This window comes from Micropterus dolomieu, linkage group LG05, assembly GCF_021292245.1.
Source record: "Micropterus dolomieu isolate WLL.071019.BEF.003 ecotype Adirondacks linkage group LG05, ASM2129224v1, whole genome shotgun sequence".
Taxonomy (NCBI): Eukaryota; Metazoa; Chordata; class Actinopteri; order Centrarchiformes; family Centrarchidae; genus Micropterus; species Micropterus dolomieu.
Genome location: NC_060154.1, coordinates 8,513,722 through 8,537,370, shown reverse-complemented (window position 1 = coordinate 8,537,370; position 23,649 = coordinate 8,513,722). Strand labels below are relative to the sequence as shown.

The 23,649-nt window shown below is 38.0% G+C and overlaps 5 protein-coding genes across 14 annotated transcripts in view; 3 read left to right on the top strand and 2 right to left on the bottom strand.

Annotated features, from left to right (window-relative positions):
* The window catches only part of sgip1a (SH3GL interacting endocytic adaptor 1a), a 73,220-nt gene extending 69,183 nt beyond the window's left edge, over positions 1-4,037 (top strand). For all 8 annotated transcript variants that reach the window (XM_046049755.1, XM_046049756.1, XM_046049760.1 and 5 more), the window contains one exon: positions 401-4,037. In XM_046049755.1, the coding sequence (XP_045905711.1) occupies positions 401-423 (23 nt within the window). In that variant the 3' untranslated portion in view covers positions 424-4,037. The remainder of the gene's footprint in view (positions 1-400) is intronic.
* Positions 4,038-5,318: 1,281 nt separating this feature from the next.
* insl5a (insulin-like 5a) lies at positions 5,319-7,670 on the bottom strand. The gene is made up of 2 exons (XM_046050562.1): positions 7,499-7,670; positions 5,319-5,726 (listed from the first exon to the last, which is right to left on the bottom strand). Exons 1-2 carry the CDS (start codon positions 7,668-7,670, stop codon positions 5,578-5,580), a joined length of 321 nt encoding a protein of 106 aa, XP_045906518.1. The 3' UTR covers positions 5,319-5,577.
* A 5,037-nt stretch (positions 7,671-12,707) lies between these two features.
* pars2 (prolyl-tRNA synthetase 2, mitochondrial) lies at positions 12,708-16,224 on the top strand. Of its 3 annotated transcripts, none has more exons than XM_046049732.1 (4): positions 12,708-12,863; positions 13,661-13,997; positions 14,667-14,912; positions 14,989-16,224. In XM_046049732.1, exons 2-4 carry the CDS (start codon positions 13,674-13,676, stop codon positions 15,868-15,870), a joined length of 1,452 nt encoding a protein of 483 aa, XP_045905688.1. In that variant the 5' UTR covers positions 12,708-12,863; positions 13,661-13,673; the 3' UTR covers positions 15,871-16,224. The 3 variants fall into 3 exon arrangements, with proteins under 3 accessions (XP_045905688.1, XP_045905690.1, XP_045905689.1); XM_046049734.1 differs by having other exon boundaries at positions 12,725-12,827; XM_046049733.1 differs by lacking the exon at positions 12,708-12,863 and adding an exon at positions 12,877-13,042.
* Positions 16,225-16,668: 444 nt separating this feature from the next.
* ttc4 (tetratricopeptide repeat domain 4) lies at positions 16,669-21,448 on the top strand. The gene is made up of 10 exons (XM_046050468.1): positions 16,669-16,948; positions 17,091-17,208; positions 17,320-17,481; positions 17,644-17,721; positions 17,858-17,982; positions 18,071-18,157; positions 18,416-18,651; positions 19,022-19,106; positions 20,507-20,589; positions 20,881-21,448. Exons 1-10 carry the CDS (start codon positions 16,838-16,840, stop codon positions 20,978-20,980), a joined length of 1,185 nt encoding a protein of 394 aa, XP_045906424.1. The 5' UTR covers positions 16,669-16,837; the 3' UTR covers positions 20,981-21,448.
* On the bottom strand, positions 20,998-23,372 carry LOC123971571 (cornifelin homolog). Its single transcript, XM_046050469.1, has 5 exons — positions 23,165-23,372; positions 22,600-22,708; positions 22,088-22,199; positions 21,780-21,967; positions 20,998-21,693 (listed from the first exon to the last, which is right to left on the bottom strand). The coding sequence occupies exons 2-5, from the start codon at positions 22,690-22,692 to the stop codon at positions 21,469-21,471; spliced, it is 618 nt and encodes a 205-aa protein (XP_045906425.1). The 5' UTR covers positions 22,693-22,708; positions 23,165-23,372; the 3' UTR covers positions 20,998-21,468.
* Positions 23,373-23,649: the final 277 nt, after the last annotated feature.

Here is a 23,649-nt window from a genome sequence, read left to right as displayed (position 1 = left end):
CAATGAAAGTTAAGGAATATTAGTCAGATTTTTTATTAGTTACACAAGTTAGAAAACTTATTGATACTTACAAATCTGTGTATTATACTCTAATATATTGCTAATTTGTGGTTCAAGGTATAATGTACTTACTGAAAGGGTAGATAATTGTTACTCATTTTGTTATAATATGGATCTTTTACTTTGATGTAATTATAAGTCAGTCAACAGCCATGTGAAATTACCTCTAGAACATGTTCATACATTTTTTATGCATTCAGTTCATTATCATTACCTCCATTATTATGTAATAATGCAGCTTGTACTTAGTGTTGTAACTGTCTGTAAAGTTAACAATAGATCTATGAAAGGTCCATAAATGATTAAAACAATACCTAATAATTTTGTTAATGTGTTTCAGGAAAATACCTGGCGGACAACTAAACTGTGCTGCTGAGAACAGCACTGTTGAACAAAACAATGGCAGTGGACTGAGAGTGACACCAAGGACAGAGGACAAACTGGCACCAGACAGACTTTCCATTAACCTTTTCTGAACCCACACGACCGGTCCGCAGCCTACCCAGCAGTATTGTATAACTTGCATATAGCATCGTGGAGCTGTTTTAGGTCATGTAATAATCGTATTTGTATTCATTTCATAACATCTGTATTGCTGCAGTTAGACACCTGGGTTCTTCCTCTCTCTGAAGTCTGTGCCTCTGTCTCTATCCTCCTCTGGTCAATGTGTGGTGGTGTTTTTTTAAAGTTTCACTGCAGCTGCCTGACCGAAGACATGGACAGGAAGTGTTTCGACCAGATTTTTACTCTGGATGACATGCTTTTTGTTGTCTCAAGTCCAGAAAGATTTGAAATTTTGAAATACCCTTGAATAAGATCTTTGTGGTGAGACACTCACCTCAACCTCTGATGCATCTAAAGTTAGACTAAAAGTTGAAGCAGGGCACAGGAAAATAAACAGCAAGTTATACACGCAGATTTAACAAAAATCAGCTCTATATATAATCCTTCTGTCAGAGTCTGAGCTCAATGCCTGAGACGGCTGTCCTCACTGTCTCACACTGACAGAGACCATTGCGTGTCTTGCAAGTAAATGCACACTGATGCATTTTGACCAGTGTGTTGACACAAACTGTTAAATAAAAGATGTTTCTTGACGGCACTTGTCTGCGATCAGCTGAAACATAGGATCAAGTAACTACAAAAAAAATCTAGATTTTCATGCATCACATGCTGGTACTACAGGGTCACATGACTTTTAATATAAATGCACTGATCAGTCAATCAAACTGGTATTTTCTTTCTCTGGAATATACAGACATGGATAGGTTTTTAGTGAGTTAGGCAGCTGCAATGATAAATCAATGTACTGGTTGCAAAATAAGAAAATATGTTTTCCCGTCAGAACAAAAGAAGTGTACAAAGTGTCATTTTAAATCAATAATATATATCTTAAAGGGCGTTTGGTGTTTTCCTCGTATTGTCAGATAGCCTTTCTGCTGTTTCCAGGACAGCAGTGATAGACTCCAGAGTACATGACAGCATTCTATTTTTATTTATCGATGATTTGTTTGTAAAAAAAAAACATGTGTATTCAAATAGAATTTGAATGGTATCAGACAACTCAGAACCCTTAAAGGTATAAATATTTGAATTATCTCTCTTTTTTGTTATCTGTGTAGTTGGGTAACCCGTGTACAGTATAAGGTATACTTTTTGAATTTATTTCAGATATAATTTTTTAACTCAAGTGCAACAGAAGATTTGAGCTATATATGGGTGGTGGGAGGGGGTAATTTAAGAAAAAGATAAATATCTTCCTGGATGCTGTGTTATGCTTTGTGAAAGCAGTGTTAATGTAGAGTTAGTTATACAATGGGCAAGGTCCACACTTTAAAGAGTCTGTTTGACATTTTGGGAAATGGGCTTATTTGTTTTCTTTTTTAGAAAGTTAGATGAGATGTTCAATACCACTCTTATTTGTGTCTGTTCAACATGAGGCTAGAGCCAGCAGACAATTAGCAAAGCTGAAAGACTAGAAACAGCTAGCCTGGCTGTGTCTGAGGGTAAAATAATCCGCTTACCAGCACTTTTCACAAAATTTCACTAATTTACAGGTGATATCTTGTTTGTTTAAGCTGTACAAAAAAGTATAAAAATGTCTAGTTGTGGTTTTAAATATTTTACCTGCTAAACATCAGCAAGTTAGCATTGTCATTGCGAGAAGGTCAGCATTTAGCTCAAAGCAACGCTGTGCCCGAGTACAGCCTCACAGAGCTGCTATCATGACTGCAGACTTCCTTTTGACAGAGCCAAGCTAACTGTTTCCCTGTGTCCAGTCTGTAGGCTAGGCTAAGCTAACTGTCTCGTCACTCCAGCTTAACATTTAACAGAACGTGGCATCAGTCTTCTCATCTGATTCTCAGCAACAAAGTGAGTCAGCATATTTTCCAAATTGTTTTCCTTTTTATAAAGTCAAGACAATGACAACAAAAGCAATCAGTTTGGTGACCGTGGTACCACTACTGGAACAGGATTTGTTTACTGGGACCAGCTAGTTTTTTGTTTTTGTTTTTTTGTTTGTTTTATATTCAAACCAGCTTGTGATAAAACAGAAAAAAACACTCTTGCATTGCATCCAGCTTTCTCAGTTCCCACATCTACCTATTCAGTTCTTCTTCAGCTTTGACCACGTGTCTGAAGTATTTTCTTCCCTGTTTCCATTTACCTCAGTGGTACCTAAACTCCCTGACTCTATCATGAGCACATCCCCAATCATCCAACCAGCACTTGAATCCATGGCTTTATTTTGCATAATCGTAATGGTCTCTGTGAGATGACATAAGTTGAATGAGGTTGTGGAGCAAGGTTAAGTTGACCAAAATGCTATTGTTTTTGTTTGTTTTGGGGTTTTTTTTGTATTTTATGTTTGTGTATCCCAGACAGTAGTCCTCTGTTAAGGATAATAAGCTGAATATTTTTAAAACAGATAAAAGTGAAAAAATATTATATTGTTTAATGTGTATAAAACACTGTGCTGATGATGTTGAACTTCCTGAATGCTCTGACACTCAACATGGAGAACAAAAAGTGAGTGTGAAGTGTAGCCGAAGATCTCTGTACTGTACTGTATGTCGGCATTCTGCTAAATGCAACCAATCATGGTCCTTTCAGAACTGTTGTCAAAGCATCTTAGGCTGAATTTAGGACCTGAGGACTATTTGCAACATGTCAGTTCTCCTATTCAATGACCTAGTTTTAAAGATGTGATTATTTGGCTGATAAGCCATCAGATGTGAGCCGTGCTGTTAAAATGAAAATCTCATTTTTGACCAGATTTACCATTATTTCTGGGCAGACGGAGTCTAAAAGAGCATTGTGGATTACTCTGATGTTGCACTGAATTTGTTAAAGCAAGGTGATGATGATTGGTGCCATTTAGCTCCCCACATTAGTTTGGTAACTTTCAGTCATGTCAGTCCTTCCAGCTAGTTGACCCGATGGATCGACATGGCTGACAGGAAGCTGTAACCTTGAAACAATCAGTGCAACAGTCACTACAGCATTATCTACAGAGGCCCACCACACGCACCCCCTATCATGCATCTGTCTTAACTTAACCAGTACACTACATGTTACATGTCTTTCAGCTCGAAAGTCATGTTGCAGTATAAAATTCACATCTTCTTTGCATCTAGTTAAAAAATGGAACAAAAGTTGTATTTTCAAGAACATCTCTGTGGTGAATTTGTTCTGCAGTAATTCAGTATCGCATGCAGAGCATGAAGTAAAAGGTGGGGCATCTATGATGATAGATAGTACTGAAATGACGTTGTGCTGAGTGTCAGTTACCTGTATTAATGTTGAGAAGAGAGCAGGGAGTGTGTTTATGTGTGCTGTAAGCCAGAATGCTTTTTGGTTCTGTACCGTTAACCTCAAACACATGTGCAAGCTGTTTGTACAGTACATAACAACGCTAAGATGAACTGAGAAACTTAGTTTGCTTCTTTCCAAAACCAATAAAAGTTATAACTGGATGTCTGTGTTTGCAGTTATCTTTGTATTGCATAATTCTGAATGAGTCTTTCTCATGAATACATACAAACTTGTGGTCTTGCTGTATATTTTTGTTGTTTTAAAGGTTCAGTGTATAATATTTAGGAGGATGTATTGACAGAAATGCAACATAATATACATAACTATGTTTTCAGTGATGTATAAAGACCTTATGTAATGAAGTTATGTTTTATTAACTCAGAAGGAGCCATTTCTCTCTACATACACTGCAAGTCCCCTTACATGGAAGTCGCCAAGTTCTACCGCCATGTTTCTACAGTAGACCATACAGACAAACTGCTTTATAGAGAATGTTTCGTCACTACGTTGAATACGTAAGAAGATGAACAAGACGTAAGAGAAGTAGTAGTCATAGTAGTGGCAGTCATCTGGTTTGTTGGAAGTAAGAAAAGAAGAGAAATAAGGCAAATGGAGGACCACACCTATTATTTAGCACAAGAGCCAACAGAGCATGTCGGCCACCATAGCTTCTCCTACGCGCTTGCAAACGGAGGGGTGATCGGTGAGTGAGTTGTTGGTTGCAATTCGCAAGCCTCACCACTAGCTGCCACTAAAACTTGCACACTGAACATTTAAGACACACTAGCAGTGGGGATCTTGAGATAACACGTAAAAGAAAGGCCTATACAGCCTCACAGAGGTGCGTGGCTGCAGTCTTTTAGTCATGTTTTAATTTCTGGGGGGGTACTTATTGGATAATAGTTGACATTGAAGGAGATGACAGGAAATAGGGGGAGAAAGAGGGTGTATGACATACAAAATACATTTATGTCCCCAGCCAAATGTGAACCAGGGACATTGTGGTAATGGCTTGTTCTGGGCCACCAGGGTGCTATTTTATGGTGTTTTGTCACACATAGACGTAATGATGATCTTTTTGACACTAGGTTTGCTGAAATTAACTAAGCATGATTTGGTATCCAGTGTCCAGGATTGCATTTTTTTTAAAAAGATCTCACACCTCACAGAATGTAAGCCCTGTGCAAGAACATTTATTTGACTAAAATAGTGAAATGACAGAATACAGCTCATGTTTCCTCTAAATACATCAAAGTAGAGATGGAAATTTTACAAACCTGCAACCATGTGAATACTTGTTTACATAAAGGACACAAGGCCTGGGCTAAGACATCTGCCCTCTCTTCACACAGAGTCTGAGTGGGGCATCCTTGAACATCATCCCTGATCACTTAGTTTTGTTTTCTAATTCTCATAGGTTAATTTATATTAGAATTAAATATATATACTATATCTTCCAGTTCAGGTTCAGAAACATGTTCACAAATGCTCAAGTGGTCCACATTTACATCTACAAACAAACAAGTTAAAGTAATAACTCACAAAAATATCTAAAACAATTAGAAAAACAGCAATTGAGGATATGAGCATTACTGTGCATACTATATAGTGATCATGTTGTTTTTAGACAGATTCTACTAAGGCAACATTTCAGAGAACAGATTAATTTGGCCACTTGGAGAATAAGAGAGAAAGTTGGCCTCAGCAGAGGAAGGTGAGGTCGCTCTTCCTGCATCCCACCTGGCAGCACACGGTCGTCAGTATGTTATTAATATCCCGTTTGGTCAACTGGGAGTCAGAGTTGCTGCTGCTCAGGCTTTCCAAACTGTTCTGCTCCCCTGTGGGTGAACCTGGAACACAAAAAACAGGAAATGTTAAAGAACACTCGGACATAAAAAATATGTTCTGATTTAGTCTAATAACAAAGTTAACACACAATTCTCTGAAAATGTTTGTCCAAGACATTTTTTTCACTGTTTTTTTACCACAATGGTAATGGATGAACAAAGTCTTTTCCCCATAAAATAAGGAAACTAAATGATACAGATTAACTCAGTGCTGCTTGTCTTCTAGAGTGTCACTTTACTATTTCTAATCAGCACGACATGCTAACTTGGTTTGGTTATGTGTGTCAGACAGCAAGAGAGAGATGCTGCCCGGGGAACAGCCCACTGCAGCATTTAATCATGATATGTGGGCTCCTATAGCCTAATAAGGTCAACCAGCAGACCATATCTGTGCTAGTGCACCTCCCTGCCTGCACACCCACTGCACTGCACCCACTGAATTAATAGCATACAGTATATAGGACCTGTGGCAAAAATCCTAGCAGTTTGGTTGAATAGAAAGGTGCTTACAATAAAATAAACTGTTGAAAACACTGAGGACACAGCAGTGGAAAGCTGGCTTTCAAAACCCCATTAGTTTGTTAACTGTTTTATGTTTCAGTCTGAGGGTTAATATGTTACTTGCAAAAAAACAATTACTCTGCACTTTGGCAGAAGTACTCAGCAGTTGTGTGGGTACAAATGTTGATGCTTGAGTCAGTGAAAGTAGCATCAAAACACATAAATAGTATGAGAAAGAACAGTCAGATATAATAAATAGGATGAAATCTCACTTCTTGCAGAAAACTTTAGCAGAAAAAGAAGTACAGATTTCCACAAATGTTGTGAACTACAGCATTCAGTTTGCAGTTATTTCTACAAAATGTACTGTAGTCGGGACATCCCACAATATCTTAGTGTCTCATATTTACCAGACTTGGCCATACATTAAAAACTGTGTGGTCAAACTTTCTTCAAACCTACAGAAATGTATTTAAAATTCTAGTAAAGATTCCAAAGTGTTTAAGAATCCAAATTATGTCAGACCGAATTTTGGGGAAATTCGGAAACAAAATAGCTTCATTCATCTCCAGACATCTCAAGAAAGTAATAAGCAAATGGTACAAATACCTGTCTATGTAGCCCTGCTATGCAGTACATCTACCACAAAAAAAGGATTGGTTCACAATTTTTAAAGTCTGTCTCAAGACAATTGTCAGGTGCCACTGAAACAGGTTTTTCTTGCCAATGGCCATTAAAACCTTTCCTAACATACTTCCAATGTGAGTGATCCACAGTCTTGATTTTGTGCAAAAATGTAGGCTACTCCAAAGTTTATGTGAAGCTAATGACAGGCTTCAGCAATTTGAAATAGTCAAATCAAGTGGATATCTTCCAAAGTGGATATCTATAGCCTTTTTAGTATGAAATTCTGTTTTTGTATTTCCCTGTTGAGCTCCAGTGAAGAGATTGGAACAAAAAAAGGGAATTTCATACTGAAAAGGTAGAAAACTCGGACATATTAACTTAGTTAACTCAACAGTTAACTTAAACAGGAGGACTGTTGTCTTACGACAGACGTTATAAATTGTGAACCTATCCTTTAAGGCTAAATCTACACAGAAACAGACACATTTATACGTTATTATTTCGTATATACAAACTAACAATATGGTTAATCCTGAACCAAAGAGAAAATTTATGCAAAAAAAAAAGTTAACTAAAAACGTTTTTAGACTCCTCTTTTTTATCACTGATCACTGTGTCTGCTGTTTTGAATAATAAAGTTCTCTCACCATCCATGTCTGACTCACTGAGGAATCTCCTCCAGCGGGAGCCTCCGCAGGTGTAAACGACGGCCCTCAGGAACTCTCGACCGCACAGCTTCACTGCCTTCACCTCCGCTCTCACCTGGTCCACATGCACCACTGCACACAACAGCAGAGGCAAAACTACCAGAGCCCTCATACTGGATACTTGACTGTCTGTAGGGAGGGTTATCTCTTTGGTGGTCTGGTTTGTTCTGAAACAGTTTTCTGTTGGTTATCTGTTTTCTCGCTGGCTTTCTGTAAGTTTTCTTTGCTGCACAGTAGGCCGGCCGTTGATCCAATGCTTTCATCTCCCTGTATTATATACCATCAACCTTTCATTTCATCAATGCTATCTCTCCACTCCCTCGCTCTAACTGGCTCTTTAGCCCATCACACACAAACACGAACACGCACACACACATAGTCCTTACTCTGTCATTTTATGTATCCGGTCATTCCCACCATCAACATTTTAACAGTCCGAGAGAGCGTGACGGCCATCAGCCTTTTACAACCCTCAACTGACAATCACATTAGAAGAGGGCAGCCTTCTCAGCCTCTCTGTGATCATGTGATTTAAAGCTATAATTGCACCAACCTTCCATCCACTGCATGGCTAGTTAAGTGATGCAAAGTGAGTCCCCCTGCTTTCAAATAGATGTTTCATGTGTTTACAACTCTTTGATGACCTGGTTGTCTTTGGCTTTACGGCAGTTTGGGCCCATATGAGAGGAAAAAAGTCAATGTTGACAGTCCATCATGCAGGTCATTATGTAGCTGCTGATGTTGCGATGTGACACTCACCATGACATTTCACTTCGATCATTAACGGTGCAGGTCCCACTTAGGATGTCAATGAAATTATATTACGTTTAGTTGGACATGCTCTGTGGTTGTCCCAATGGTAGCAGAAAATATAAAACAATGTTTTAGATACAGAAATAGAATTCTTTTTGTTGTTGTTTTTTCCATTTCCATCCACAGAACTAACATGAATTTCCTGATAAAGTGATCTATGGTTGGTAGTACCACAGTAATGAATGAATTATATTTTTTAACGGAAAACAAGTATGTTACCATAATTATGCAGATGACACACACATTTACATGACCATATCACCAGAAATCTTGGTGTAGTCATGGACTTAGACCTAACTTTCTGTCCCCAGAGTCAAAATGAAGAAGCAGTGTTCAGTTCTTATTGGGAACACTCTGGCAGTTGTGGTCAACAATGTAGTCATATAATACTACTTCTAATACTGTATGTACAGTAATTTCTTAATACAAGATTGACGTGAGATTTAGTACTAAAATTTATTCTCGACCTTGGAAATAGTATTCATCAGTGGAAGTCCTAAAGGTGCTTTGGATGAAATCATAACAGCTGCTGAGCTTGCATGACAACAGCTCCATCTCTAGCTGAGCAAGTTCCCTCCACTGATGAAGACAGTGTGATATGTCTGAAAGCTCGGCAAAAAGCTAGTAAGTGGACCTTGAGTTGGGATTGTTTTGTCAGATGAAATAACCATTTTCATGATCTCGTTCTGTCAAAAGACAGGTGAGGTTATCATGCAGTATCAACAGACACAGGTTTATTAATTTAGCCCGACTATGCTGGCTGGCTAACATGTTTGCTACCATTATGATCCTGCTCTGGCTCCTGTTTTTCACTTACGTTATCTCTGCAAACCATAAATTACTGCAGAGACCAACAAATGTTTTTCATGTAGTGTTTACCACAGATGGTTTTCTGTAATTTTTCAAGAAAGCTGAAACACAACTCTAGGGTACTTTGTCTGTGTATTTCACTGCAGTGTTGATAAATAAAATAAATGTAACCCTGATCATTGTAACAGAGATATAACATAATGGACATCTTGTCTGACTGCCCTGATCACTGACTCAAAGGCTTAGAGAAGGGAAGAAAATGACATAGATTACGATGACCTTAAATGGCCCCAAAGGATGTAAAGTCACCCGGGTGAGTGCCATGATGTCATCTGCCATTTGGACTGACAAACTGAAAACAAATGCAACTGTTTATCACTAAAAGTAATGCCTAACTGTGATCTGACTTTATTCACTGATATTGTGTGTCGAGCCTAATCAGTGGTATTTGATATGAATTCAAACAAGAACAGCATTTATTCAGTTTAACAGCAACAGTGACAGAAGCACTAGCAAACTGAGTAGCAGCTGCACTGAAGCAGAAAAGGTTCCCTCCCTTCATGGTGGGACGTTGTTAGCTTTTATCCAATTACAAAGCTCCTACATGTTTTCCATTTCAGTATTAGGCCATAATGTCATTACTGAATTTGAGAATGTAACTGACACTCAAACATGAAGATTTGAAGGTCAGTGATTACTCATGAAGACTATTTCACACCAACAAATGTCACGTGTGAAGGATCATGTCTGAATACTGAAACCTAAAAAATAAAACAGCCAAAAGTCGACACACTATGAACTTTTGTTCTGGGGCTGTTTTTCATGGTTTAGACTGGGATGAAAATTATCTAATATCATTCTTTATTTAATATTTCTGGCAACTTCATTGTATCCCATCACTTCTGAAACCAAAATCACACCATTTCTAATGTATGATACAATACATTTCAAGTGCCAGAGAGAGAGAATCTTGAACTAAGTCTCTGTGAAAGTAAAAAACGTCATCTCTATACTCTGATGCTTGTATGTTAAATGCTCTGGATTGTAAATGCTCCGTATTTGTATAGCGCCTTTCTAGTCTTTTCGGCCAACCCGCTCTACCTCCTGAGCCACAGCCGCCCCGTGTTGTTCCTCAAATGTAAGTCGCTTTTGATAAAAGCATCTGCCAAATGAGTAAATGTAAATGTATAAAGCCAAACAGGCAAATGTGACGTTTGCAGATAAGATCTGTCCAAATGGGATTGTTCGTATTTCAAGGAGACATTCAGTCGCCCATTTCTCTGAGAACCAAATCTAAAAACAACAGCATCTAGATAAATTTATGAAACAGGCGCAAAACTAATTGGCTCAGGAATACATCAGTGCATGTGTGTGCGTGCGTGTGTGCCTGCATTTTCATTGACATCAATGTGTAACCTACAGGCTGAACAATGTCCTCCACAGTGTCCACCTGAAAGACAAGAGCCAGAGTTAGACGCTCTGAGCTCATGTGTGTTTGCTGTTAGATGACCATCAGGTGCCCGTGTCTCATTGACTCACTGAAGGAATAATGGTTTCAAATTGTTGACATAAAATGCTATAAAGCCAGCAAAAGTGCATTGACACAGACCTCTATACAGTATAATGTCAACAAAAAGGAAAGATTGCCTGTGATAGTATAATCGTTCAATAAAAACTCATCAATAGTACCAATAGTGCATCAAATATTTGACCGTATATGGATTAGTGACAATTGTCATTTGTAGTGTTTTGCTGTTTGTTTACAGCGCTTTTCTTGGTAAAGTTGCAAAATGCTTCACAGACAGTACAAACCAAGCAAACTGTAATGTATTCTTCTTTGTGTCCAATTTACATATACTTCCATTTGCTTTAATGTGTGAAGATTTCAGGAATATAAGGTTTTGTTCAAAAGTAGTTTTGAGAATGTTTTCTGTGAGTTTAATTATTGGCACAGGAGCTCATGTCGATGAGGCCTTTGCATTTGCAATATGCCATTCAGACGGTGACATCCTGAAGCAACAAATAATTATTATATATTATAATTCATTATTTTTTAAAATTGTTGTTTTAAATGTTAAACACCCAACCAGAGACTTAAAATACATTAAATTGCATAACATCTTAGAGGTATACTCACATGTATAACTAAAAAGAGCATTTTGTGTGCATCTCATTCTGATAATAATTAAAAATATTGTGCTGATTCACTTCTTTGTTTTGGAAAAACATGTAACTCTAAGCAGCATTAGAAAACATTAAAACCTCACGTTATGTATTAAAAGATGAGTCATAATACAGTGTTCTTTAATGTACATTTGCTGATGTTGGGAATACTGTCTGCAACTGTAAAAAGTTTTTGTTAATAACAACAGTTAATGATTAATAGGTGGGGAAATGGAAAAACAGTTTTACTGACGAAATGCAAATATGGTTGTGCAGTTTTATGTAATTGGTTTGTAAATACATTGCAATACTCTGTGGGGAAATTAAGTAATGCCAACATCAATGACTCATTAAATGTGTTTGCATGCCATTTAACTTTCATCATTTTCCCCTTCCATTGCGCCTGGCTGTCCCTTTCACAGTAGATGTTTCCTTTTTCCAGCTCAATAAAGTCTAAAATCTGAAATTCACAGAACATGAGCATAAAACACTAGCTTTTGTGCAATTTGTGTTATATGTCATTTTCATTGTTTAGATAACACAACTTTAAAAAATACTATTTTAATTTCATGTTTTTACAATGACAGAAGAACAGAAGGGAGACTTTTTGATCATAATATTTATGTATACCCAGAGTTTATTGCATAAGGGAAATATTCAGCCTTTTGTTCCTGATAATAACAAAAATGGTGGGGCCAGTGTCTCTATTAAGGATGATATGAGTATTTTTATCATCAAACATGCATGCTGACCCAGCATGTCACCAAGGCAAACTAATCTGCACACACAATCACACACTTTCCTGGGGAGACGTCTAATTAGCCAAACGCCAGTGTAGTCTGGAAAGCGTGCTCATTTCTCAACCAGTATCCAGCCTATGAGGTATAAAAACACATATATTATAACCATATTTAGGGAATTCCAACTTTTAATCGAAACACAGCAAAATTATTTGATTTGTAGCCGATACTCTTGAAAGCCAATTGTAGCAATGCACTTTGTCTGAAGTAGGAAGAAGAAAAAAAACTTTTCCTGTACGCCACTAGCTCCATCTGCTGAACACAGAAGTAACTGCCATGCTGTAATACTGTGCCTGAGACAACATGGCCTACAACTTATTAAGTTGTAGCAAACAAACAAGCCTTTTTGGAGACATAAACATTATGTTTTCCATTTCCCCACCTATTAATCATTAAGTTGAACTTAACTTGGATCCCGAAACAAAAAACATACTAATAATAACAGACACACAAAACAGACTAAATAATTATCAAAAATGGTAATAAACCAGATTGCTCTGCCTCTGCGTCTTTTCTCCTCCAGACCTGCAGGTGGCGCAGTAACATTAAAGCCTCCATGCATGTAACTAAAGAAGTCAGCTTGTTGAAGGGACCTTCAACGTTTTGCAGTTTGCTAAATTTATAGAAACACTACTCTCTGCTCATTTAAGGAGACAGTCTACTTGGAAAATCAGACAGTACTTGTAGGTCCCAAGGGGAGTCTTCTCTACTAATTCTGCGTACGTACGGCTTTGTATGCTAACTGAGGAAGCAAGTTAACCTTAGCTAGCTAAACTGCTGTTCAGTTTGCCATCAGGGCAGAATTTGTCAGTGGCATCTACATTTTCATCCATAGCTTTTATTCATCTGCACGTATGTAATACATCTGTGGTTTATTCCAGGGAGTAAATATATATCTGTAAGTAAATTACTGAGTTGTGACGACCTTGGATTTCCCTCTTTCCTATTTGCATGAAGCAAATATCATTTAATCTATAATTTAGCACGTAGATCGTGTGTAGTTGTGTCGGTGGAATAAGTAACTTACTCACATTTACTTAAGTTAAAGTTGTAGTTTTACAATAGAACTAACGTTATATTCTTAGTAAAAGCATTATGTAAAAGCAGCTTATGTAAAAGTGCATTAGTAGTATCAGTAATCTCATTTTCAGAGTTAACATTAGAACATTTCCCTCAGTGTTGGTACTGTGTTTCTCGCAGTTTAAAATACAATGAAATGGGTGAAGTCAAGCAAAAGCAGATGTACCTCAGATTTGGATTTAAGTGCAATACTTAGTAGGTAAATTTTTATTGAGTAATCTGTCAATAATTTACTTTATCGATCAGTTCAATGTTTATGTCTCCGAAAAGGTCTGACAAATCAGAATTTTTTGTTTGTTTGTGTTAATCTGACCAACTCACTTCTGAGATGCTGGAACCAGAGAATGTTGAGCATTTTTGCTTGAAAAAATGACTCAAACGACTAATGAAAATATTGCTGATTTATACTCTGTCAACTTGCTAATTGCTTTGTTAGGTCTGGATTTAGCATGGACCCCATAATGAATCAGATTTGGCCGAGAGTCTTCCAGCGCCTCCACAGAACCTCAGTACTTCCCAGGAGAAGCCATTCAGGGTGCGCTGAACATGCCACTGTTCCTGCCTCCACAAACTCCAGACATATGAAGCCCGCACTTCTGGTGTCCCGCCTCTACCAGCCTTCAAACCTGCGTGATGTGGGGCAGGACAGCCGGATGCAAGGAGAGATGACTTGTAAGAGCCAAAGGCTCATGCAGCAGGCCGGGCTTATCCATCCATCCAATCCCGGTTGTTACTATTACCTTCCAGCCACTGTCCGCTCCATGGAGAAGCTGGTGAGACTTGTTTTTTTAAAGAAACTATATCCCTCGAGTAAGTGCGGTGAATCGGATTGTGTCATGTCCATAATCAGTTCTTTTGATAAAATATGTATGTTTTTGTAGAGATTTTTCTGACATGAATCTGACCCAGCTATATAAAGACAAAATATATATCTATACAAAGACACTGACTCAAAGACTCATGAATCGTACAAGTGTATGTTGTTAAAAAAAGTACTGTCTGATTTATTTTTTTATTTTATTAATAAAATTACTACTTATTATTGTTTAAATCATATGCATTTTATTATTCCGTTTCTTGTTTATGGGTCACACAAGATGTCTGACAGTCATCCATGACTGCACACTAGAGTAAAAGTTCCCAACCTTCTTGGCGTGTGTGATGCTTTTAGTCAGTTAGAGGACTGAAGAGGTAAAATTGTTTGGTACACTAATTAATAAGAAAATTCTGAAAAGTCAATGTAATTCTATGTTACAGAAATTTATTTTTTTCTTCTTTCATAATCTTTTAAACATTTGAGATATATTTTGAGACCCCTTGGGGCGTGGTCCCGGCTCCAAGGTTTGGTACCAACTGAGATTAGAGAACTGCAATGCAAGGTCAAATGTAAATGTTATCATCTTTTTCCAAAAAATGTAATAACTGATGTCTTAAATCAACAGGGGAGACTAATTGACCAAGAGATGCAGGGGATCGGTGGGCAGAAGCTGGATATGCCCAGTTTATGCTCAGCTGATCTCTGGAAAGCCAGTGAGCGCTGGGACTTGATGGGAAAGGAGCTGCTCCGTCTGAAAGACCGCCATGGTGCCGACTACTGCTTGGCCCCCACACATGAGGAGGCAGTGACGACTCTTGTCGCTCACCAGACGACACTCTCCTATAGACAGCTCCCTCTGCTTCTATATCAGGTAGCCTTTACTCTGTTGCCACCATTGTATTTGTTGTTAAAAAAACCTTACATATAAACTTACTTCTTTTAAACAGATCACTCGCAAATTCAGAGACGAACCAAAGCCTAAGTTTGGTCTGCTTCGAGGGAGGGAGTTCTACATGAAGGACATGTACTCGTTTGATGTAAGTGAAGAAGCAGCTTACCAGACTTATGAATCTGTGTGCCAGGCATACACCAGGCTCTTCGCCCGGCTGGGTCTGCGTTGCGTACAGGTGCAGGCAGACACGGGCAACATCGGCGGTAAACTCTCCCACGAGTTCCAGCTGCCAGCAGATATTGGTGAGGACAGACTTCTGGTCTGTGGGAACTGCTCCTTCTCTGCTAACGTAGAGACCATGTCATCAGACAGAACTGACTGCCCACAGTGCAAAACTGGCACACTGGTAGAGTCAAAGGGCATAGAGGTCGGACACACCTTTTACCTGGGTAAAAAGTACTCTCATATATTCAATGCCACCTTCAGCAATGCCCAGAATAAGCCTAGTATTGCAGAGATGGGCTGCTATGGTCTTGGGGTAACCCGTATTGTCGCTGCAGCCATTGAGGTGATGTCAACAGAAGAGGGGATCCGTTGGCCAGGTCTTCTTGCCCCTTACCAGGTATGTGTTTTACCCCCAAAGAAGGGCAGTAAGGTGGACGAAGCAGCAACCTTAGCTGAGGAACTGGTTCACACCTTGGGAGAGACCTTTCCTCGATTGAAAGGTGAAGTTGTTTTTGATGACCGTACACAGATGACCATTGGAAAGAGGCTGAAGGATGCGAGCAGACTGGGCTACCCATATGTTATTGTAGTAGGACAGGGAGCGCTAGAGGAAATACCCAGGTTTGAGGTGATCTGCCAGCAGACAGGCAAGACGATGTTTCTCAGTAAAGATGGACTTTTGGGTCTTCTGAGACAAGTGGAAACTATATGAATAACAAAGCTGTGTATGGAAATAAATGTTTTATTTTGTAAAAAGCTAAATGTGTATGATGTATTAGAGAGGTGGTGGTGAAAAAGCCTTGTAAGTTGTTGATGTCATAATGACTGGACATTTTTTGTTTTGTTTTACAAAGTTATAAAACCTATCACTTACATACTTGGTGACATTGCTGATTGGCATAAACCTAATGTCTCAACAAAAGCTTTGATAATTGACCTTATGGTATTAAATTGCATTTGGTTTCCATGATGTAATACACAAGAATGTCACAATGTCATTTTTTCAGCCTTTTATGTTCCCATGCAAATAAAAACATGAACTTACAGAAGTCAACCAAAACGATGACCATTTGCTGTTGTGTGATAATATGCATTTGCATCCGTACATTACAGCTGCCATAGTACAACTCAGAATTTACGGTATTTGTGAAATACCGTAAATACAACCATGTAATGCAAATCAGGGGAAAATCAAAACATTTAAATACCCATTTACAGTGGTGAAATAAGTACATACACTAAAATAGCATTACCATAATATAAATTGTAAGCAGTCCATTATGAGTACATACATACTGAAGTACCTCAATATGCAGGTTTGACACATTTAGGAATGTAATTGATTCTAAGAAAGCAATATATTTTTTGTAGGTGGTAAAAGTCCATTTGAACAAATTTACATACAACTGTGTCCTTTAAGCATTGACATATTTACAAGGTTATTATTTGTTCATAAAATGTAAATCTATAGTTGCAGGGAAGTTGTGGAACTACTGTGTTGGTACTGTGTTTCCGCACGGATCTTTATTCACGTAGCACCGTTCATGCACATGGGTAAACAAGGAGCTGGCTAAATTCTAGATTAAATTACGTAATTACGCGTGATGGGGTGGTGGCAGTAATCTCCTGTCATAGTTTATACAACAAAACAGTGCTTTAAAAATAGAGTTTGATCGAAAATGGCGTCCTCGACAGAGCAGCATGACAGCGACGACGGCATGGACGAGTTCATGGATAAATTCAAGACCCAGAGATATAAAAATGCCTTCAGTGAAAACAGCTGGGAAGAGGTAAATTATGGAGATTAAACACAAAGTTATTTCTGTGTATATGGTATCTGCTGCCTTTAAAGTCGTTGTCAAGTTACTTAACTGGTAAGAGGGGTCGTTTTTCCATCCATCGGCAGTGATTCATTTGTTTTGTCTCATTCAGGAGTTTAACAAAGTGCCCATGTTTATGAAAACCGCACCTGAAGAGATTGACCCACAAACATACCCAGAACTAGCTTGCCTGCAGGCCATTATCCATGATGAAGATAGACCCGCAGAAGGTAACTATGTTAGGTGGACCTCCAGCTTTTGAAAAGCCTATTGGAGTTATCCTTGTTGTCAGTGAAAACAGCTTTAGACTTGAGAAACTGTTAATCCTCATTTCTCCCCAGAGCAAGCAAGGAGTCTGAAAGATGAGGGGAATGCGTTTTTCAAGGAGAAGAACTACCAAAAGGCCATACTGTCCTACACCACAGGTTTGAAAAAGAAATGTGGTGACCAGGACCTCAACACTGTTCTCCTCACCAACCGGGCGGCAGCACACTTCCACCTGGGTAAGGATTATTATTTATGCCACGCAAATACATTCATAGCTTTATAAGACATAGATGTATTGCTAGAAGCATGAACATGGATTGTTATGCATAGAAACAGGAGATTAAGAAAGTGTTGCTTAATTTCATCCTCCATTTTTTTCTGTTTTTTTTATTACACAGGCAACATGCGCTCTGCACTGAATGATGCTGCAGCTGCAAAGAAGATCAAACCAGACCACCTTAAAGCCTTGATCAGGGGTATGTATTCGGTTTTTCACTTTGTGCTAAAATTATACCATAGAATACCAGTACACAGCAATCATAAGAAAGCAAAGTACTGCTTAGAATAATGACAACAAACAATCCTGTGTATATCTTGTGCATGTTTCTGCAGGTGTTCAGTGTTGTATAGAGCTGCACAACTTTGCAGAGGCCGTACAGTGGTGTGACGAGGGGCTCAAGGAGCATCCCAATGACAAGAAGCTGCTGGAGCTGAGAGCAGCAGCAGATAAACACAAGGTACAATCACTAATGAGTTGAGGAGATTTTGGGTCGGGGGTTTAAGTTTCAGTTGCGCATAAAGCCCTGTTTGTTTTTTGTGCCTTAGAGAGCAGCAGAGAGAGATGCCAGGAAGGCCAAGGCCAAAGAAAAAAAGTTGCATAGTGAGAAAGAAGCCCTTCTGGCAGCTATAAAGGTAAGCATCCTAATTAAAACTTAGAGGAAATGAACCTCCCAACTTACTCTCAGTTAGGCATCAACACTTGAACTTGAAACCTGTGGAACTTTGCATATGTATTTGAATATCACAATATTGTACCTGAAACAATCATTCAAATCTGACAATCTCTAAGTGATGATGATGATAACATGATGTAAAATCTTACCTGTACAGCCTATTTTTTTTGTGTGTTTGTGTGTGATTATCAGATACATTTTTGTGTGCTTTACGCAGGATCGAGGCATCAAGCTTCTCCAGCCTCTGAAGCCTCGTCAGCAGGGTTCTGACAGTGAGGATGAAGGGTCCTCAGCAGCGATATCACAGCTGAGCCTGGACAGCCTCAGCTCTCAGGAGGCTACGGGTGCTCATGTCTTCCTGGACGAGCAGGGCTCCCTTCACTGGCCTGTTCTCTTCCTCTATCCTGAGCACCAGCAGAGTGACTTCATCTCTGCTTTCTGTGAGAACAGCAGGTAAACTCATCTTGTTTTTTTTTTTTTGCCTAATAATCGATATCTGTTGATTTTGTGTATTTTTGCAGCTAACTGAGACAGAAATGTAAAGTAATTTCAAATGAAAAACACCGTCTTGTATAAGAAATTATAGTTTTGTTCTTTAACATTCTGTATTGTAAGAAATACAGGAAAAACAAAGATAACTCAATCTTTAAACAAATACTGTATGGAATAGCACATGAGGCATCTGAGTAAGGTCTCCCTATATGCGGACCACAGTTGAATTTAGGAAACTCCATACGTCCCCATTTAATTAGACTAAAAAAGTGAAATAAGTGAAATAACAGCTGCAAAATCACATCTATATTTTTTTATTTGTCTTGTTCAGCTTCATAGATCACCTGGCAGTCATGTTTGGAGAAGAACTTCCACCTTGGGACACGGACAGAAAATACAACCCACAAAATTTGCAGGTTGGTGTGTTTTGATCATCACAACAACTAAGAACATTCAAAACAAATATATTGATAAAAATAATTTTCCATCAAAATATGCATAAAATTAAAGAAAAATACATATGTTAAAGTGGTCGTGTTATGCTCATTTTCAGGTTCATAATTTCCTTTAAGGGTTGTACATGAATATGTTTACAAGGTTTAATTAAAAATATATAATACATAAAATATTTTTTTCATACTGTACTAGGGATGCTGCGATTACCGGATTTCAGTATTAACCGTGCTTTAAAACGTCACGGTTAATTAATCATAAAGGCTCCATTACACCCAGTGTTTCTGTTGCACGAAACGAAACTGTTGCGAAATGCACAAAATGAAAACAAATTTACACTTGTGCCACGCCACGGTAGTTTGTTGCTGGGTCCTGCAACAAGCACCGCATCGCTTGGTGAGCTTGCGCTCAAGCAGCTGTAAAAGTAGTTGAACTTTGGCGCTGAACCCAGCTTCCACGCAGTGCAAATCACTTCTTTTGTGAAAGGACCTTTATGGAAGACAGAACGTAGACCTCTCAAGACCTTCAGTCACTGAACATTTAACGTTACATCCAGTTGCCTTCTCCTGTGTGTGTTGAGAAAATGTTGCCAGGTGTAAAACACTAATATAACATCAGGAGCTTATAGACTTCCAGGACTATACCAATTACCTGCATTTCAGTTATTAATAACACTGCACTCAATTTCTTTTTCATCATTTTCACTAAATGATACTTATATGTATGGATGAGAGTTGATGACAATAACAGTTCAGTTTATTCCCCTGGGGGATAAATTAAGTTAATATTCCTCTTATATTAATAATACTTACATATTATAGAAATATAATTGTTAATGTAATTAAATATTTAAATCAACTTAAGTCATTACTAGTGTTTTAAATTAATTAATGCATAATAATCATGAAACGTTTATTCCTCAGACTGTAATCGTGCCAACAAAATCTGTAATAATTGCATCCCTAGTCAGGTGTCATCGGCACCTGTCTGATTGTAAATTGCCCAGCACTATTTTTGCCTAAATATTAATTTTCACTTGTGGCAAAGTGAGATTAAATAAATATAAGCACACCATCATCCTGAAAAGTTAACATACTATGTAAATTTGACACTTTAAACTTGTGAAATAATCTTTTTCTGACAAACTATAGCAACGCTACAATGTTGCCTCATTTTGATGAACTGAATACAGTGATTTTAATATCAGGTGCAGAATTCAATTCATATTTTCTGAATTGAATTGTACAACTGTCAAACGAGAATTATATCTCAATACCGAACAGGGCAGCTATATCAATAAATTAAAAGACAATAATCCATTTTTAATCCTAATTAACCACATTTGACCTTTGCTCCCTTTTAGGTGTACTTTGAAGACGCGAAGAAGGAGACACTCTACCAAGTAGACCCAGAGATGTCACTTTTAAAAGTGTTGCAGCATAAAAGGTTTCATTAAGTGTTGTTTTATTTTGATTTATAGCATGGCCGCCAATAGTTCTTAATTTGGATTAGCTGGCAGGTGTCCATTGTTTTCTTGCTATTGGTATTTTAACCTGCATCTCCTTTTTGTTTTATTAAATTAGATTTTAGATTTTAGATTTTGTGTTTAAAAAACAAGAACAAAAGCAGCATATGCGTTCAGTCTGTACCATGGTGCCAAGGTTTCAGTACACTAACTTCCTTGACACTTCTTGACATTAACTTCCTTTCTTCCTGTCTTTCCTTTTCTGTTAACAGGTTTTTCATCAAGGCAGGCACTCCCAGCTTCATTGTTCTGTCAAACGGCTCGTCATTCAGGAAGCAGTTTTTAACAGAAAAGAAAATACAAGGACTGTAAAAATATTGGCTTTCAAATCATGGACTTTTAGTAAACAAGATTTCATTTTCAACCCCAGAAGATTTTGACACAGTGGCAAGCATGTATGTCTCTTGTGACCAAGAACAGGACAAGCTCTTTCTCCAACACCAGATATCAATATAAATTAATTTAAAACTAAAGAGATTGCTAAAAGTTGTCCAGGTACAGATTGACAAGAAACAAACATAAATCTAGTGCTACAAGTCTCAGTTTTTGTCATCAACAAAACCAAAATAATCTCAAGCTCTGATTTATTATCCGTTTAGGCAATGAATTTGTTTGATTTTAAGAGACATGGATAGGTCCGACTTGTAAAAGAAAACCTTCCAGAAACAAAGGAAGAGATTTAAAAATACTGAAACAGAGTATCATTAAGTACTTCTGTAAAGACCATGATTCTTTTGATTATTAAAAAGCTGAAAGTCATTCAGCATACTCTGATGCCAAGGGGACGCATTTCAAAATGATTACATATTTGGATGTGCAACCATTGGGAAGCCTGGTTGGCCTATGAAACCTGGTTGGGGTTGGTTAACCATCACCACTGGAGCAGGCTGCATGTTGACAAAGGTTTGATTCTGAACATTGATGACAGTGGGAGTTTTCTTGCGATGCCTTAACTCGCGATGCATCTGACACCAGGAGCACCACTCACAGAAACAGGAAACTGCCATGTCCTTACAGAGAGAACCCTGCAGAGAAGCAAAGTAAAGTCTTAAACACTGCCTCACTTTTGTTCAACATGTCATGTGAAGTTCAGTATACATCAGGATCATACCTTGATACCATATCTGTTTCGCACAGCACTTCTTAGAGACAGGGCTGCAGGAGGAATAAACAGCGGTATCCCACAGGCTGACATAATGGCGGGGCTGAGTATGTCACATAATGGGAGACAAGTGTTCTCTCCAAATCCTCCTGAAACGGTGCAGGCAAGGCAAGGGCAGCACCAGAAACCATAGCAACCTGAAAAAGAGTTGTACAAACTCTTTATATTACTAAAGCATGCCTTAGAAATTAGAGAAATAAATAAGGCCTTTAATCAAAAAAATATAAATTTGTCAAAGCTGTGGTGTTGATTCTTACAAGTCTTCACGTCCTCAAAGCAGTCAAAGAGACCACTGTGCCACTCTATAAAGGCCTGTTGTTCCATAGTTTGTTGTAAGACTTGGAAAGCCACAGACTGTGAATAGTAAACCTGTTCAGAGGATAGCAGGAAACATACCTATTTCAAAATTACAGAAAGCTTATAACTTGGAACGTGAATAGTATGCTCATTGTAGGCCTATACTACAGTCAAGTGAATTTTAAAATTGTAGTTTCTTCCTTTGAAACACAAGCAGGGTGTGAACTACAGGGAAGCTTGGCTCCTCTTAATAAGTTACGAGTTCCCCAAAAAACATGATTTCTGACACTTTAGGGGGTCTCTAAAATATTGACAGTATGCTATTTTTGCCTTTAATGCTTATCTGTCATCACCATTGAAGTGTGGTGGTGCAATATCATAAACCTCACCCACTGTAACTCAACGATCAGAAAAATTAACTAACTTTGTAAGTTCCACTCAGTCTGTGCACCAAATTCATTAGATTACGTACAGGGGAGGGGGCAGAGGGCGGGCATCTTTCAGATTCAGAATCCTTTATTGTCATTGCACAGCGAAACTGACTCTTGACGGTGCATTCCCTCATTATAAAACAAACATGACTGCAAAATTAAACATATAAAACGTTTGATAAAATATGAAAGATGGTTTGAAATATACAAATTAAAAATAGCCTAATATAAAGTGTGTAAATGACTGAGTTTGTAAAAACAATATACCGTTATAAGAAACAATACACTACAATAACTCAGTTTGTTTGTTTGTTTGTTTACTTTATTTATACCCGTAGGTAAATTTGTTTTACAGTGCAATGACATTCTATGGCATCCAGTACAAAAAACAACACACAACACAGAACATCACACTACACATAAGGACAGATAAAAGTAACTTTAACTTTATTAAGGCCCCTGAAAATATTAAGTTTGGTCCTCTGTCAAGGGTGCAGATGGAATGCTACTCTGTAACATTACTCAGATTCAGGGCTTGTCAGCCACTACTGACCTGTCACTAGCAATATTTTTGATTAAAAAATGAAATAGTGAGCTGCAAATTACCTACTGTAATGGTGTTCTGCGTCTGTAAGATGTCAAAAGGGATACCACATTAGCGGAGCAATAATATAGGCTAATGCTCAGCAGACTATAAGACAGGTAGATTAGTTAAAGTATTGTTATGACTTTACTTTTTATTAGACAGCGACTTTATTCTTTTTTTTATTCTTTCCATATTTTAAGATGTTTCCACCATTACTTGATTGACTTGGGCTATGCTGTTTTTAGAACTATTTTAAAAAATAACATTGATTTTTGAAAGGCTAACCCTAACCCTGTTTACAGTCATTTAATACTTGTTTCAGAGGTAATTACACAATTTCACATAATTCTTTGAGCATGTTTTATGTGTTTATTTGTACTGGGGCAACTAATCACGTGACAACTTGCCCCAAAGTCATTGAGACAACTTGCCTCAAACTGACATGTGTGCTAATGTTGGCTAAATCTCAAGGGTAGCTTATCATAGCACTTCAGCTGAAGTATCA

Coding starts and splice junctions, on each gene's coding strand:
- pars2 (XM_046049732.1), top strand. CDS start 13,674: ATGGACCCCATAATGAATCAGATTTGGCCGAGAGTCTTCCAGCGCCTC. Junction 13,998..14,666: donor TCCGCTCCATGGAGAAGCTG/GTGAGACTTGTT, acceptor TTAAATCAACAG/GGGAGACTAATTGACCAAGA. Junction 14,913..14,988: donor TCCCTCTGCTTCTATATCAG/GTAGCCTTTACT, acceptor TCTTTTAAACAG/ATCACTCGCAAATTCAGAGA.
- insl5a (XM_046050562.1), bottom strand. CDS start 7,670: ATGAGGGCTCTGGTAGTTTTGCCTCTGCTGTTGTGTGCAGTGGTGCAT. Junction 5,727..7,498: donor CAGTGAGTCAGACATGGATG/GTGAGAGAACTT, acceptor TTTGTGTTCCAG/GTTCACCCACAGGGGAGCAG.
- ttc4 (XM_046050468.1), top strand. CDS start 16,838: ATGGCGTCCTCGACAGAGCAGCATGACAGCGACGACGGCATGGACGAG. Junction 16,949..17,090: donor GTGAAAACAGCTGGGAAGAG/GTAAATTATGGA, acceptor TGTCTCATTCAG/GAGTTTAACAAAGTGCCCAT. Junction 20,590..20,880: donor AAAGTGTTGCAGCATAAAAG/GTTTCATTAAGT, acceptor TTCTGTTAACAG/GTTTTTCATCAAGGCAGGCA.
- LOC123971571 (XM_046050469.1), bottom strand. CDS start 22,692: ATGAGGGAATGCACCGTCAAGAGTCAGTTTCGCTGTGCAATGACAATA. Junction 21,968..22,087: donor CTTTGAGGACGTGAAGACTT/GTAAGAATCAAC, acceptor ACTCTTTTTCAG/GTTGCTATGGTTTCTGGTGC. Junction 21,694..21,779: donor GAAACAGATATGGTATCAAG/GTATGATCCTGA, acceptor GCTTCTCTGCAG/GGTTCTCTCTGTAAGGACAT.